The sequence below is a fragment of the Schistocerca gregaria genome, chromosome 1 (assembly GCF_023897955.1).
Source record: "Schistocerca gregaria isolate iqSchGreg1 chromosome 1, iqSchGreg1.2, whole genome shotgun sequence".
NCBI classification, from domain to species: domain Eukaryota; kingdom Metazoa; phylum Arthropoda; class Insecta; order Orthoptera; family Acrididae; genus Schistocerca; species Schistocerca gregaria.
Window position 1 is genome coordinate 547218767 of NC_064920.1, and position 15094 is coordinate 547233860.

At 38.7% G+C, this 15094-nt stretch overlaps 1 protein-coding gene across 3 annotated transcripts in view; it reads left to right on the plus strand.

Annotated features, from left to right (window-relative positions):
- The window catches only part of LOC126355929 (protein PTHB1), a 126937-nt gene that overhangs the window by 66503 nt on the left and 45340 nt on the right, over positions 1-15094 (plus strand). For all 3 annotated transcript variants that reach the window (XM_050006500.1, XM_050006508.1, XM_050006517.1), the window contains one exon: positions 13808-14041. In XM_050006500.1, coding sequence (XP_049862457.1) covers positions 13808-14041 — 234 coding nt within the window. The remainder of the gene's footprint in view (positions 1-13807; positions 14042-15094) is intronic.

Genomic DNA, 15094 nt, shown 5'->3' on the forward strand with positions numbered 1-15094 from the left:
TTACCGCATTGCTGCACTGGATGGAAAATGGAGTGTGGAAGTAAAATACTGATTGCTTTAAATGATGTAGCCGGCAGGTGTACATTTGTGTTTCGCAATATTTTACTGTCACTGTCCCCCCCCCCCCCCCCCCCTCCCCGCCCAATAATACACAGTTATATGGCCAGTGCACTATTGTTTAACCTTTGATATGCCTCATTAATAGGTTGCAGGCAAACATCCACATATTGCTTCAATAGTTTACTGTTGTACATCTATGAGAAGTTAAAACCTAACTCCCCCCAGTTCACAAGTCTTGCAAGATATTGCGGTATGTATTGAACAGACACTGTCATTGTTTTAGCACACAGCCTAATTGTTTTACACTTATTTCCCAGTTAAGTTGAAGCATTTTTGTGGTTCTAACCAACACACATTTCTTGTCTGAAACTCGGCCATGGACTGACTGTCTCAGGACTGAAAATCAGGCCCTTATATATCCTCACAATAATAGGTGCTGAAACTACACATTGTTCAAAGTTAAATTTACTGAAATTACTTCATTCAATTTACTGAACACATTGAAAAATTGGTTCTTTTTAACAGTTTCTTCTACTACAAGAGTTAGGCCAAATTATTTGTTTAAATCACGAAATTAACATCTATACTTACACAAACAATACTTTTGACAAAACTAAAAATTACTTGGGAATTAATTAAGGGCTGGCTTTGCTAACATGTTTTCAACTAGAACCAAATAGATACTTTAAGAATACTAGCATTTCATCTTCCAAATGTTTATAATTAGTACAGAATTTATAATTGTTTATAAGTCAACAATAGAATTTAAGTTACAAAACAATTACCCTATAATTAAAGTATTAACTAGGAATAGTCAAAATAAATTAGAGAATCAGTTACAGACATAAAACTAAGCACAAAATTAGATCTAGTGTTATATTCTTTAAAACTGAGGGTTAACCTTTCTCTTTCATGAAAATGCAGATTATAGTCACTTATGTTAATGGCAATTAGTTCAAAAGTGAAAAAATGATTTAAGGAGACAGATGGCAAAACAAGAGGGAAAGTAAAAATATTCCAGCTTGACAAGACAGATAGTGCAAATAGCTAACTGGGTAATTCAATGACCACAAGTGATCCCAGACAGTGGGTTAAAAATCTACACACAAAAAATTATTACATAAGAAATCTTATCAAAACTACAGTACACATGTTTTTCAAATTTCTACTTATATGAACTGGCCATATGAAAATCCCCATACAAAATATATACATACAGTGCATTGAACAATGTCACAAAAGATCCACAAGTTATACCTTTAACAAAAATTATGCATCTTCATCATAAATGATGCCCTTTTTTGGTAAGTGAAGATTACATTTAAAGATACATATCATTTTACACAATTCATGTCTTACTTAACAAAAAATTAATCCTCATGGGTAGAAAAAAGTTAAATTGCAGTGTGCATTGCAGTTCTCTTTTTTTGATAGAAATTTTTACTTGCTTCATGTTTAGTATTTTTCTCAAGCACTCTCACACTTTTAATGACCTTTTACACACTTTCTTTCAAAGTTGTCCATGCCTTCAACAGGTCCAAATGGCACTTAGTAAGGAAATGCATATTAGTTCCCTTGGAGGTGGTTCTCTTCCACCACAGTAAATGAAAAAATGAGATAAAATACCTTAGTGTAGTGCACTTACTTCTACTTTCAACTTAAGTATAAGAAAAAATGTTTCACACTAAAAATGATAGTCATTACTTCATAAATACATAGTTCTCTTAACATTACAATAATTAGCACTAAATTTGACTATAAAATGAAAGGTGGTGACTAGAAAAAATTTTAAAATCATGTGCACGTTACACTACAAAACATTACTCTGTCATAACTCTGTCTGAAACTGCTTAAACTTGAAAGACTCTTGTTTCTTTCCCATTTTCAGAAACTCAAAATGTGCAGTAGCATAGATTTACTAATCATTACATTATGGAAAAAGAATAGAGTCACAATTACATAGCTTAATTACTTCTCAAATCAAAATTAAGAGGATGGAAGTTGTACCAAACCATAGCCCCACTTCTCTACTCAACTGTGAGCACTACTCTCATTCAACCAGGAAATTAAATCCTCACAAAATGTTACCAAATAGTTGACCAACCAGAAAATATTGATGTCAGTTTAGCAGTTAATCAACAAAATTACTTTTCTTCATTTCAGTATTACCACTTTAATCTCATAATTCCTCAGAACACAAATAGAAGTTTCCAGATAATCTCTAGATTCAATAATGTACCTCACTAAAATATTGCTCTTTCTGTTAAGCTCTCATTCCCAGCTACAGTGTCACAAATTGCACAATATACACAGTACCCAATGTTGCTTAGTCCAAAAATAGATAATCAGTACAGTTATACAACATTTGTTTTTATGCATTCATCTTTTGCAGTACTCAAGCATGTCTGTCAGCTCCATTATTTTACTTACCTTTCTCAGTTAGTTAATTAGTGGAGCGTATTCTCAAAAAAATTATCCCTACTGTAGAGACAGGCTCCCTAACCGTTAAGACCCTAACAGTATTCATTGTTTTATTATTGCTTCATTACCTAAAAAATAAACATCTGCTCTGCTTATCTAATGCACAACTGATTCTACTGAAAAACACTCCACAGTAACAGATCCTTATGCTAAGACAAACTTAACTCTCATTACTGATTAGACAAAATTATCACTTAGAAAAACTATTATTTCACTGTAGTCCACCAAATTACTTGAGATTCTGGCCTGAAGGGTGATATACATACAAATATTGATTATTCCTTCCAAACACATTAGTTTAGGCAACTAAGTTTAAAGTTGTAATTCCTCAATGTTACAAAAGGCTGTACCATGACACACTTCTAAGGGTAAATAGTTATCTCCATATTCTAATTGCACTGAACACAAACACTGCTATTATATCACAATTAATATTAAGAGTATTCGAGCTGGTTTATATTGAATATTGCCTGTGTTGCTGTACCAATGAGCTGATTACTTCAGATGTTAATTATCCTCCACATATGCTGACACCATCTTTCCATTTTCTGTTTACCTCACCTCCTTGTTTGACAGAAATTCTTTAACCATTTTACTTTCTTCCATTCTTTTAGGACTCTATTACTTATAACTAACACAACATAATAAGGGGGAGTGAAAAAAATGCATACACAGTTTGAAGCGTCACAGATAATTTATTTCCCTTTCTACAATGTTAAATTTCTGGAAATGGAAAGCTTAAAGTCCAATTGGAAAAATAAATGTTCTGTGCAAATGTGATTAATGTTCAATCTGGTGGCCTTCAGTATCAATACATTTCTGAGCATGAGTCACCACTGATTCCCTACATCATACCAAAGTGTCCAATGAGATTTCTGCACACACCACCTGAATCTGATTCTAAAGTGTGTCCAGGTTAGGTGGTTTACGGTTGTATACCTATTCTTTTACTGTGCCCCATGAGAAGAAATCCAGCAGTGTGAGGTCTGGAGAGTGTGCAGGTAACTCAATTGGTCTCCTGCGTCCTATCCATTGGCCTGGCACATTGTGATCCAGGTATGCTCGTATGTCCCTATGATAGTGCGGTGGGCCACCATCTTGTTGAAAATAAAACTCATCATTACCATATAATGCACAAATGGCAGTGAGTGTGGAGTCAGCAAGCATTGTTAGGTACGTTTCTCCAGTAACAGTACCTTCAAAGCAGAAAGGCCCAATGAGTCCCCTTGCAGACAAACCACACTACACATTTACACTGGGTAAATTCACAGCCTTTCCAACTATAATCTGAGGATTATCCTCAGCCCAGTACACAAAATTGTGCCTATTGACAGTTCCATTGAGTTTGAATTGGGCTTCATCCAACCAAATTATGCTACCCATAAATCCTGGTTTACGTCTCACTATCTCCTGAACCCATTCACAAAATTCTAACCGTCAGTCTGGATCACTTACCTGTTGCACCAGCCTTGGAATGTAAACATGAAACTTGCCTTTCTTCAGAATGCGTAGCACACTACTAGCACTTACATTACACTCACGTGCCGCTTGCCTTGAAGATTTTTGAGGCGACCACTGGAACAGTTCGAAGACCGCAGTTGTGGAATCGTCACTTGTAGCTGTACGAGGTCGTCCTGGTCGACCTTTATGCACATCACACACTGTTCCATGAATTTCAAATTTGACTCATAGATGTGTAACTGTTAACCTTGAAGGTGGTCCTGTATCATACTCACTTCTCCACTGTCTTTTAACCGCAGCTACATTCTCAAACTTCCAGTACCATTTAATTATCTGCTTCCATGCTTCAAAGTTCAAACGCACATCTGCCATGTTGCAGTTACTTCCCTGCCACTGCTGCCACCTGTTGAAGAAACATAACATTACTTTCTCACAGATATTTAACCTTGTAGAATGGGAAATAAATTATCTATGGCAGTTAAAAGTGTCTACACATTTTTTTGACGCACCCTTATATATAGATAACACTAGAGAAACCATTTCTAAAATATTTCTATACAAGAGTATCCTACTGTACCAAATCACATGACAGTCAGAGAAAGAATGATTCGGATTCACTTATAAACTACAGATAGGATAGCAAAAGAGTTTGACTGCCTTAGGAAACATGAAAAATGAGACAGACAGTTGGGGTAAGCATTATCGCCACATTATGAATCCAACACAGAATGTTAAACCCCCCTATTTGCTAATTGCACAAGAAATTGGTCCCAAATATTACATCAATGCTGAGATTTTGAATCATCAAGAAATTGTACTGCAACAGCTGTCCTGCCAATTCCACAGTTAATAGTACCTCTTGTTTCACTCTGTTTGACCAATAGCACCAATAATTTTTATTCCAGAAACATACATCACTTCTATACCCTCTGTGTTCTTAACAGATTCAAAAAATGCCTGTGGAATGCCATTCAAATCACTACCACTGTCCGGTAAACACTTAACATGTATACCTTGTACACTTGCTGTTATTATAGGGTGCCACACTTCCTTTTTACTTACCATGTGATCTTCTTCATACAACGAATCCCAATTAATCTTTTCCCTGGAAAAACTATCATCCTGCTTACCAAAATGATTATCAGAGCCACTGTCACTTTCTCTATGCTTTTCATTTTGTACTTCTTCCACCATTTTCTCCATTACAGTCAATTTTGAATCTACATTTTCATTTACTTTTACCATTTTTTCCTCTATCACTACTGCACACTTGGTTTCTACCTCTGTTTCCAAATTATTTTTAATCTGATTGATTTGGTTCTAAAGTTTAACCCCATTTTCAGCACATTGTTTCTTGGAAACCTCCACCTTTCTACTATTGTCATCACAAAGCTTCTTTCTCTCTTCCACACATTTATGACTCAGTGTTAATTACTCATTAGTATTACCACAATCTTTAACTACTGCATCAAACTTCGTACTTAATTCTAAAAGATTGGAGCTGACTACCTTAATCTCTTTTGTAATTTCTTTCTTCAGTTCATCCTTTAAGTTAACCATGTCAGTTCTAATGCTATCAGTTTTCTTTTCCACCCTGCTCATGTCTTTTCTCATGCTAATAATATCTTCTTTCATACTACTAATGTCTTGTTTCATATTCATATTACTCAAACTACTCATAATTTGCATTAACATCGCTTCCACTTTCCCGTCTGTGTTAAACTTTTGCCCTTGCTGATTTTTGCTACTAGGTTCCTCCTCCTTAACATTAATGATCTCATGCACTTCAATACTGTTCTTGCCCATTTCACTCACCTCACCATGCACTGTAGATGATGGTTTTAACATGTCATCTACAATAGGACTTTTGTCCCCATCATTCAAAGTTACATTTCACTATTGTCTACTGGACCAGGCCCCTGTTGGGCCTTGTCTCCTATCGCACTGTCTTGTTCATTAAGGCCACTCGTTATGTATCACTTAATATAAAATGACTTTTTCTATGAAATACCTTATTTCTCACTCACTCATCTCCTCCTGCTGCTGTTGTTGTTGCTGCTGCTGTTACTGCAATTGTCATCTTGGTCTATTGTCTGCATGGCTGCGGCAAATTGTAATTCTCTCAGTGAAGTGTCTTCTTTATCCCAGTCAGCTATGTCCACCTGTATGCTGATTGACTGCTCCTGTACTCAATTGCTGCAGATTGGCTGCTGTCCTGCTGTGTCCATGAAACCCCAGTGCTGATTGGCTGTTGCATCACAGCACTGTGAGTGAGTTCACACTTCACTGTCAAAGTTGGTGAGTCCTAATTTATCGTGCCCACATACAATAGACCTCACCCAGAGCACCATATGTGATGCTCTGCCTTCTTTGCTTTAGTTCTTCGTTGATCGCCCTCAGTGTCGACTTACTGTGTTGCTACACTGGCTGGAAAATGGGGTGTGGAAGTACAACACAGACTACTTTAAATGATGCAGCCAACAGGTGGATCCACCTTTCAGACTGGCCTCTAATCCCATAATTATGTAACTTATGCATCAGAATGTCATGATCAATAATATCAAAGGTTTTTCTATAATCAAGATCTGCTGGTTGTAGGCAGATGATTTGGAGGACAAACTGGATGTATTGTCTAGGCCACTGTTTGATATTTTGAGACATTCATTAAACCATATTTAATTGACAACTGCTATACAACCAACTGTATTTTCCTTTATAAATGTTCCACCATTCTGCACATGGACAATATTGAAGACCAAGCTGTCAAGCATGCAACATCTGATTATCATAATGAACTGCATGACAAGGAAAAATTACTTTGAAGCAACCTTTCATTTTTCCTATTGTTAACTAATCTATAATGGAAGGTCAGTGGACCTGATCTACAGTGCCAGAAAACAGGCTGCCACTGCTTTGTACAGTGCCTTGTAGATAGACAAGTATCATGATATATCTTCATTATATCTGACCATAAAATTTAGCCAGTTGCCAAGACTTGTCTGACCAATTCACATGTTTCTAATATTCACAGTCAATTAGTAATTTCATTAGCGTGGATGAAGGACCATCTCCTCGGATCTAACATTAACTGAGAATTTTGGTGGACATGCTGCTGGCATATCAGTGAAAACCAAAGAATATGTTGCTCTCCTGTCGAAGCAAATATGATAGTTTGCACATTAATATTCAATGCTCAAATGACCAGTTTCATTTGCTGATTACTGTGAAAATCTTTATGGTCATCATTTCCTTCAATGTAAAATCATCATCATAAATTACAGAGCTGTTCAGTGTGGATTATTATTTCTTCAATGTAAAATTATTATGGCAGGAATGGCCATGCAGTTGACACCAACTGCCATACTCTTCTTCTACATAAGCTTGAATCATTTTGCCAAAAGTACCTGAAATAAAGATCTGCACTATGGCAGTCTCATGGCCTTTATACTGTTAGTTGAATAATTGTAAAGAAAATAGTTGTGGTTTTAATTGTGTATGTTAAGACAGGCAAGTAATTATTTGGATTCCTTAGCAATACACTTTACTCTGGGGCATAGTCACTACTTATTTTCTTGTTCCAGGAATTAATACTTCCATAATCATAGGAACACTATCCCTGTAATCATTAATAGCTTCTATGCAGACACACAAATATTGGTTGTATGACTTCTCTCAGATATGTGTTGGAATTAATTTTTACAATATATTCAGTGAATTTGTTATGACTGTTTTTACTTGAGGCAAACTTCCTATCTTTACAGTTTGACAGTCATGGAGATAATTCCACACATTGAAGTTGTAATTATGCCAATTATACAGATTCATTCTGCAGTTCTTTATTTCCATAATTCTAGTTATTTTTCTAGAAAGCAGAACTGAATCTTACTGGTAGTTAGCTGGTTTTTACTTGAGGCAAACTTCCTATCTTTACAGTTTTTTTCTAATTATAATGCACATTAAACTATTGACAGTATTTTAATATATTTGTAATGTTTAAAGTTATTGGAGCATGTAAGTTGGTAAGTGGCTGAAAAACTGGAACAAAATCAGTGCCCAGTTGATGTCTCAATTTTACAATTGCTCTTGATGGAAATATTACATCGTTTAGTGCTACCTGTACTTAGTAAGTGCTCAGTCACATGCTGAGAATAGGCTTGAAAAGTTTTATTAAGGTGAAATAACAGAAGAGAGATAATCAGTTACTGTAGGTGACTCATCAGTATACAATTAGCAGAGAACAGAATGAACATAAAGAATGAGTTACAACTTCAAAGAGTAATGAACATTAACACAGCCCTCCAAATGTAAGACAAACATGCCAGTTGACTCCATTCATTCGTCACTGCACAGTCAGTCACTCAGCTTGTACTACAACTACATCTTTGGGTGGTGTGAACGGAGCTAACATGCATGATCACAGTAGTCATAATGTGTAGTAGTTGTTACAGGAGCCCCCTTGGTGAAAGTGGAGTATGGAATGTCTTGTATGAACTGGGCCAGTAAGTGGACATGTCTTCCAGAGCAGATGGTGTACATAGTTTTCCGCATCAACTTTTTGTGGATACAGGGTTGGAAGGCAGGTGTCGCATCTGCCTAGCATGCAGTTCTTGACCACAAGGTGAATGATGCCTTCTTAAGACTGTAAGCAGGCTTCACTCTGTTAAGAGGCATGGTGCCCTGTTTTCTGTTCACTATGATGACCGTCATGTGTGTGTCTCTGTGTGGAATGTTGGGTTCAGAAGGGTGGTTGCAATGGTGGCTTGATGCAGGCTATACATAACATGAAGATCAAACAGCTGTCAAGGTCATTGTGCACAAAAGTTGTTGGGGAACCATGGTTGGAGGCCTTTTTAGATTCAATTTGGTTTACTTGTTCCCATAATTTGCGAAGGAGCTACAATTGGTCATCCATTCCTGGATAGTCGACTGTCTTCAACTAACTCTCTTGGCAGGTGCAAAGTCTTGCTGTAAACCAGGCCTGCTACTGCAGACTCTTTATTTGGTTTGTACATGGCTTGTAGGCCCACCAGGACTTTGGGCAGTGCAGATGACCAAAATGTCTCATGGAACATTAATGCAGCCTTCAGTGTCTGATACCAATGCTCTAGACTGCCATTGCTGGCTGGGTGATAAATAGTTGTCTTGTGATGGATATAGCCATAAAACTTCACCAACTTTGTGAACAAGTCTGACTCAAACTGTCAGCCTCTTTCAGTTGATCAATCATTGTGAATATATAATGTTGGCTGTCTAATGGAAGAAGTGGTCCCACCATGTCAAGATGAATGTGGGTGAAATGCTAAGAAGTGTCTGGGATCTCTCTGATCAGGGGATTAACATGGAAAGTGATTTTGTAAAGTTTGCAATGCTGGCAAGTTCTTGTTCAATGTAGCAGTCCCTCTCTATCCCTAGCCACAAGAACTTTTGAGATACTAGTTTGAATGTCAACCAGACTCCAGGGCATCAATGATTATGTAAGGTCACGTACAACAGCCTGCAAAATGCAATGGGTCTGAAAGGGTGTGATCTGCCATGTGACACCTCAGAATACAATTTCATGTTATCGTTGGGCATGTCAACTAGCAGTAATTTAAGTGCCACAGTGTCATCATCCAATACGGTGTGCAACTTCTGATCTTCTTGTTGCACCTTGGCAAGTGCAGCCACAGCCATGTTCAATAGGCCATGAGACACTGGCCACTCCAGAGAGACAATCTCTAGCTAAATTAGTGAGGCCTGATATGTGGTGAATATTTGTACTGAGCTGGCTAATTAATTCCAAGTGATTGTATTGCCCTCATCCTGCAGTCATAAGTACTTGATTGCTCGATAAGTGACAGCTTGTGTGAAAAATAAGCTAGCAGCTGCTATATGTTGTTCACCCATTGTTGGAGGGTTGCACCAACAGCTGATTGACTGGCATCCAACAGCTGATTGACTGGCATCCAGCACAAATGCCAGTGGAGCTCCAAGCTTGGGATGCACCAGCAGTGCTGCTTGTGCTAGGTTCTTTTTGGTTGCTTCAAAACCCATACTCACCTCTTCAGTTCACTGCAGAGGAGAACTTCTTTTAAACTTTGGACCAGCTAGTGCTGCATTCAATGGCATCTATTGTTCAGCAGTGCATGATGAATGATGCTGGCACTAAAAACTGATCATTCCTAAGTATCTACGTAGCTCTTTTATTGTAGACAGCTTTGGTAGCTGCAGCATGGCTTCAGCCTTCTTAGTGAGTGGTAGTGAGCCCGATGAAGATATTTGACGATCCAGGAATTCAACTTCATGTTGTCCAAACACACATTTCACTGTGTTCAATACCACACTGTACTTTTTGAAATGCTCATAAACTTCTCCCAGGTGCTGGTGATGTTGATCCTTGGACAGTGAAACACCAACATACCATTCAAATAGGCAAAACAAAAGATCAACCCACGCTAGATAGAGTCAGTGAACGGCTGCCAGGTTTGTGCAGTGTTACATAGACCAAAAGGTCATAAAATTCTTCTCATACAAGCCAAAAAACACAATAACCGTGCTCATTGGAATGTCCTATGTTGCCAAGGGAATCTGGGTATATGTCTTTGCATGGTCTGTAACACTGAATATAGTGGCTTCATGCAGAGCACGATTATTGTTGTGTGGCTATTGTGGGCATCAGCACCAGTACAGACAAGGAAGGAGAGAAGTTTTGATGGCCAGTGGCAGGAATTCAAAATGATCTGATGCATAACAGCTGCAGATTAATAGAACATTTTATTTCTAAAAGGGAAAACACAACTCAACTTCTCATTATGAGGTGGTTTGATGTGCTTTCTGTGCCTCCTACATGCAATTACTTTTACACACTATTACTATTTCCAGAATGCAGGCTAAGTATTGCGTTCCTATTACTCAATACTGATGCTCTAGAAGTCTGAGACTGAATTGGGCCCAACCAATGATGGGCCACTGATTAAGTCAGTGCTGACAGGGGGCACTGAACTCTGTCTTCCTGGAGGTATGGCACTGCCCGATATTTCTATTGGCATGCCAGTGAGCACCTTCTTGATGCCATTTCACGGTGCTGTGCTGGTCTGTGTGCAGTTGATGCTTTAGGACTGGGCAGTTATAACCTCTTAGTAATGACACTGGGTAGTGATCAAGCCCAGTTCATGAGTTGAGCACTCTGTAATTGTCACATGGACGACAGACTCCTCCCCTTTTGCATACTAAATGCAGCATGGATATCCATGGGCTGCTGGAAGGTTGTATGATGCTTTCAGACAACATCGGACTGGTGAAGCAGCATGGAGCCAATCTTCTTGGCTGGCAGGACCCAGTCTGTAATTTTTATATCGTGCACCGCATCATGCATAATTTGCTGTGGTGTGTGTGGAGATCTTGTTGATGTAGGGAACTTACACTGCAGTGGGCAGCATTCCTCGTCCGCAACCTGTGTTACCTGGATGTTGTACCTTCTGGTATCACGATGATACCCAGTGGCCATAAGTCTGATAATATTGCCGACTGGGTGAGCCTTTGCTATATCTCGCAGGACCTGGCAGTGAACCCGGACATCAGCACCTACAGTTGCTTTTGCCACTTCTACTGCAGTGAAATCCCATGTGAATTGACATTGGCATCCCAAATCCAACTCTTCACACTATGTGTCGTATGTCACAATTACTGAATTACTTGCGACAAACAAGCTAAATGCAACAGGCAGTCTGCAGCAGTGCAGTGACACTCTGGGCAGGATACTAGTGTAGATGCTGTCTCTGTTAAATACTTCTGGCCTGATACCATGTCAGTAATAAATAGGTGCCAGGATGTAGTTGGGTAGTTGGTGGTACCTATGACCAAGTGCCATTTGAATTTGGGTAGGCACAGGGGGATAGTGCTTTTTTTAGCCTGTTCTCTGAATCTTCTGTGGACCAGCATCTGATATGGATTGAGTCTAGAAACAGCTCCTGGATCACTTGCAGATATGTCCTCTTTAGCAACTAGGACCTCTTTGTGACACAACATGCCAATCTGTGTGCTCAGTGTCTTAGTTTGGTAGACAAGTCATTGTAATCTGTGCATGAGATGTGAAGGTTCATTTATGTGCCACTGCCAGATATTGTGACTGCAGTAACTTGTTTGAAGCAATGGCTTCTTGGATGCAGACAGTCACTTCTGTAACAGGGTCCTGCAACACCTCTATCCATGATGCGACAATCACCTATTCACCTTTACCTGCGGCAGCAGGCATCTGCTCCATAGAGAACATAGGAGATCATCAGGCACTGTTACAATGATCGTCTTTCTGTGAGGTAATGCAGGAACTGGGATGGTTTTTTGTTACCTATGTCTTCCTGAGTCAGCAATTGTTTGATACAGTCTTTCAGCAGTGCTGCAAGTCTATGAATAAGCCCAGTCGTTAATCTTTCATAGTCATTCTCTGCTGGTGGAGCCACAATTATATCCTGAACTTCAGAAGCATAGCTTTGATCGAGATGACTCACTGTCAATGGAAATTTAGTCACATCTGCTGTAATTCCAACATAGCAAAAGCTGGCCTGACCTGGGCAAACCAGAGAACTGGATCATGCTGCCAAATCAGTTGGATTTGAATACCCAATAATGGTAGTATACAGGCAGTTCCATCCTGTAATAAATATAACTGCAGGCCAGTCTTCCCAGGGCTGATCACATAAAGGTCACCACTAATGAGAGTTTTAGATTGTGTAGTGCTACCCATACTTAATAAGTGCTCACACACTGACAATAGGCTTGAACAGATGTATTAATGCAAAGTAACATAAGGAAGAGAATCAGTTGCTATAGGCGACATCAATATCAGCAAGCAGAGAACAGAATAAACATTAAGTAAATGTGTTACATCTCCAGGCAGTAAGTAATGAACATAAACACAGTACTCCAAGCAGCAGACACAAACTTGGCGGTTGACATCATTCATTTCTCACAGCACAGTCACTCAAATAGTGCCACAACTACATCTCTGGAGTGTACAAGCAAAGCTAATGTGCACGACCACATCAGTTGACATGTGTAGTGGTTGCTACACTCTAATTATTAACTAAAGTGCCTAACCAAATAATCAGTAAACTATTAAATGCTAGTCATCTGAGGTAGTATTGCAGAGATTTACAGAAAGCCAAGTGTATTTGGGGAATAGGTGAAACAATGGTGCTGACAAATCAGCATTGTTATGCACCACATGAGAGAGGAAACTAGGTATAATGATGACATAAATAAACTGTTCACTGAGTGTGATAGTAGATGTCTGAAGTAGACAAATAATGAAGGATGTTATTGAAACAGAGAGCAAATGAACTGGGTGTAGAATAAACGCAATGGAAAACATGGACAGTTCTTGATTAAAACAAGGACAATCCCAGTCTGCTCTATGTGTATGTAGTCTGTGTGTGGGAGGGGGGGGGGGGGGAGGAGGGAGTGCACTTTGTGTGTGTGTGTGTGTGTCTGTGTGTGTGTGTGTGAGAGAGAGAGAGAGAGAGAGAGAGAGAGAGAGAGAGAGAGAGAGAGAGCGGGGGGGGGGGGGGGGGGGGGTGGCAAGGGGGGAGGGGGTATCGCCACTGGTCATTGTCACAACTACTTAGGCTTATTTAACTTTTCTTCTTCTTTTTCTTTCTATATATTAAGCAACACATTGAGTATGCATTATATAAACTGAACACATCCCGATCCATCCTATTTAGTATCAACTACTAAGGATCCACAGTGACTTCCCCATATTGATTTATTTGTAAATAGTCTGTTTCTTTTATTATATAAGTGTGTGTAACTCATAAATATCTTACAGCAATCACACTAGCAAGTGGTGCAGCAGAGCGTGAAGTTTGTGTTGAAGTGAACATGAATTCCCGACTAGAAACAACTTCACATGAACATATGCTAGGAGCAGGGATTGATCCTCCTGCATGCCAGATTTCTGTCCATTTACGTCCACATGTGCCTCTTAATAAGGTGCAAGTTGCAGTCATAGTACAACCACCACTGGAGGCCTCTCAAGTTTCACACACTGTCAACAGCCTGTGTGAGTATAATTAAAATATATATGTGATACATAATTGTTTAAATTGCAGTTGTTTAAAAGAAAACGCCTTTTTTGCATGCTGCACATTGAAATTTTTTGTTATTTATGCACCCAGATATGTTTCACCTTTTTTACAAGGCATCTTCAGTGGGTGTCCTGAAATATTACATGATTTGTCCATTTTTACAGATAGGTTATGGTTTCACATCTAGGTTATAGATTTTAAAAAAGTCCCTTAACGTTTTTTTATGAATTGGAATGGTACTTACAGGTAACTTCTAATTTATTGCATCTAAGCAAAGTGCTTTTTCTCATCTGGCAACCAGGTGGACATCTTACAGTTGACTTTCAGTTCACTGTTTCGTTTTACTTTATCTTTGCTTTCATTTTTGACAAAATCTTGCAAATGGAAATGTATCTTCCAGATTTGGCCTATAGGAAATGTTGATGGTTACATGGGCTCATTGCATACAGTTTTCATCAGTGACATACCTGTTGCTATTTTCAGTGTGGCATTGTTTTGATTGTGACAATATTCTTTGGAGAAAATGTGAATCATGGTAAATATACACTAACATTTGTGAAAACTGCAAATCCCAGAAAGAATGGTTTGGATGAATCCAAACTTGAAGGATCTTTAGAAAAAGTAATTAGTTAAGATGGCATACCCATAAGGCCCAGCAGCACCATAAGTTGGTGCATCACCAAACTTATTTAGTAAAGAGCCAAAAATGGGTATTAATGCCAGTTTATGTCATTGATGTTGAAATGCAAAGTATTACCACATAACTTAGATAAAATAGTGCCGAATTATCAGTTGTCAGAAAACGAGTTTGCAAGAACAGAACATTTCAGCTCACTCTGGGCATGCTACTATGGTGATGCTGTGTTTGGAATCAGTGGACAAAAGAGTTGCTAAGTGATGGGTAAAAATGGGGCCTTACAATGTGACCAGAGTTTGGGAGACTGTAATCTTTTTGCACAGCAATAACAGACTGTACAACTTCATCCGCAATGTTAGCTCAGCATTGCAGTAGATTTGGACTTGTCTGC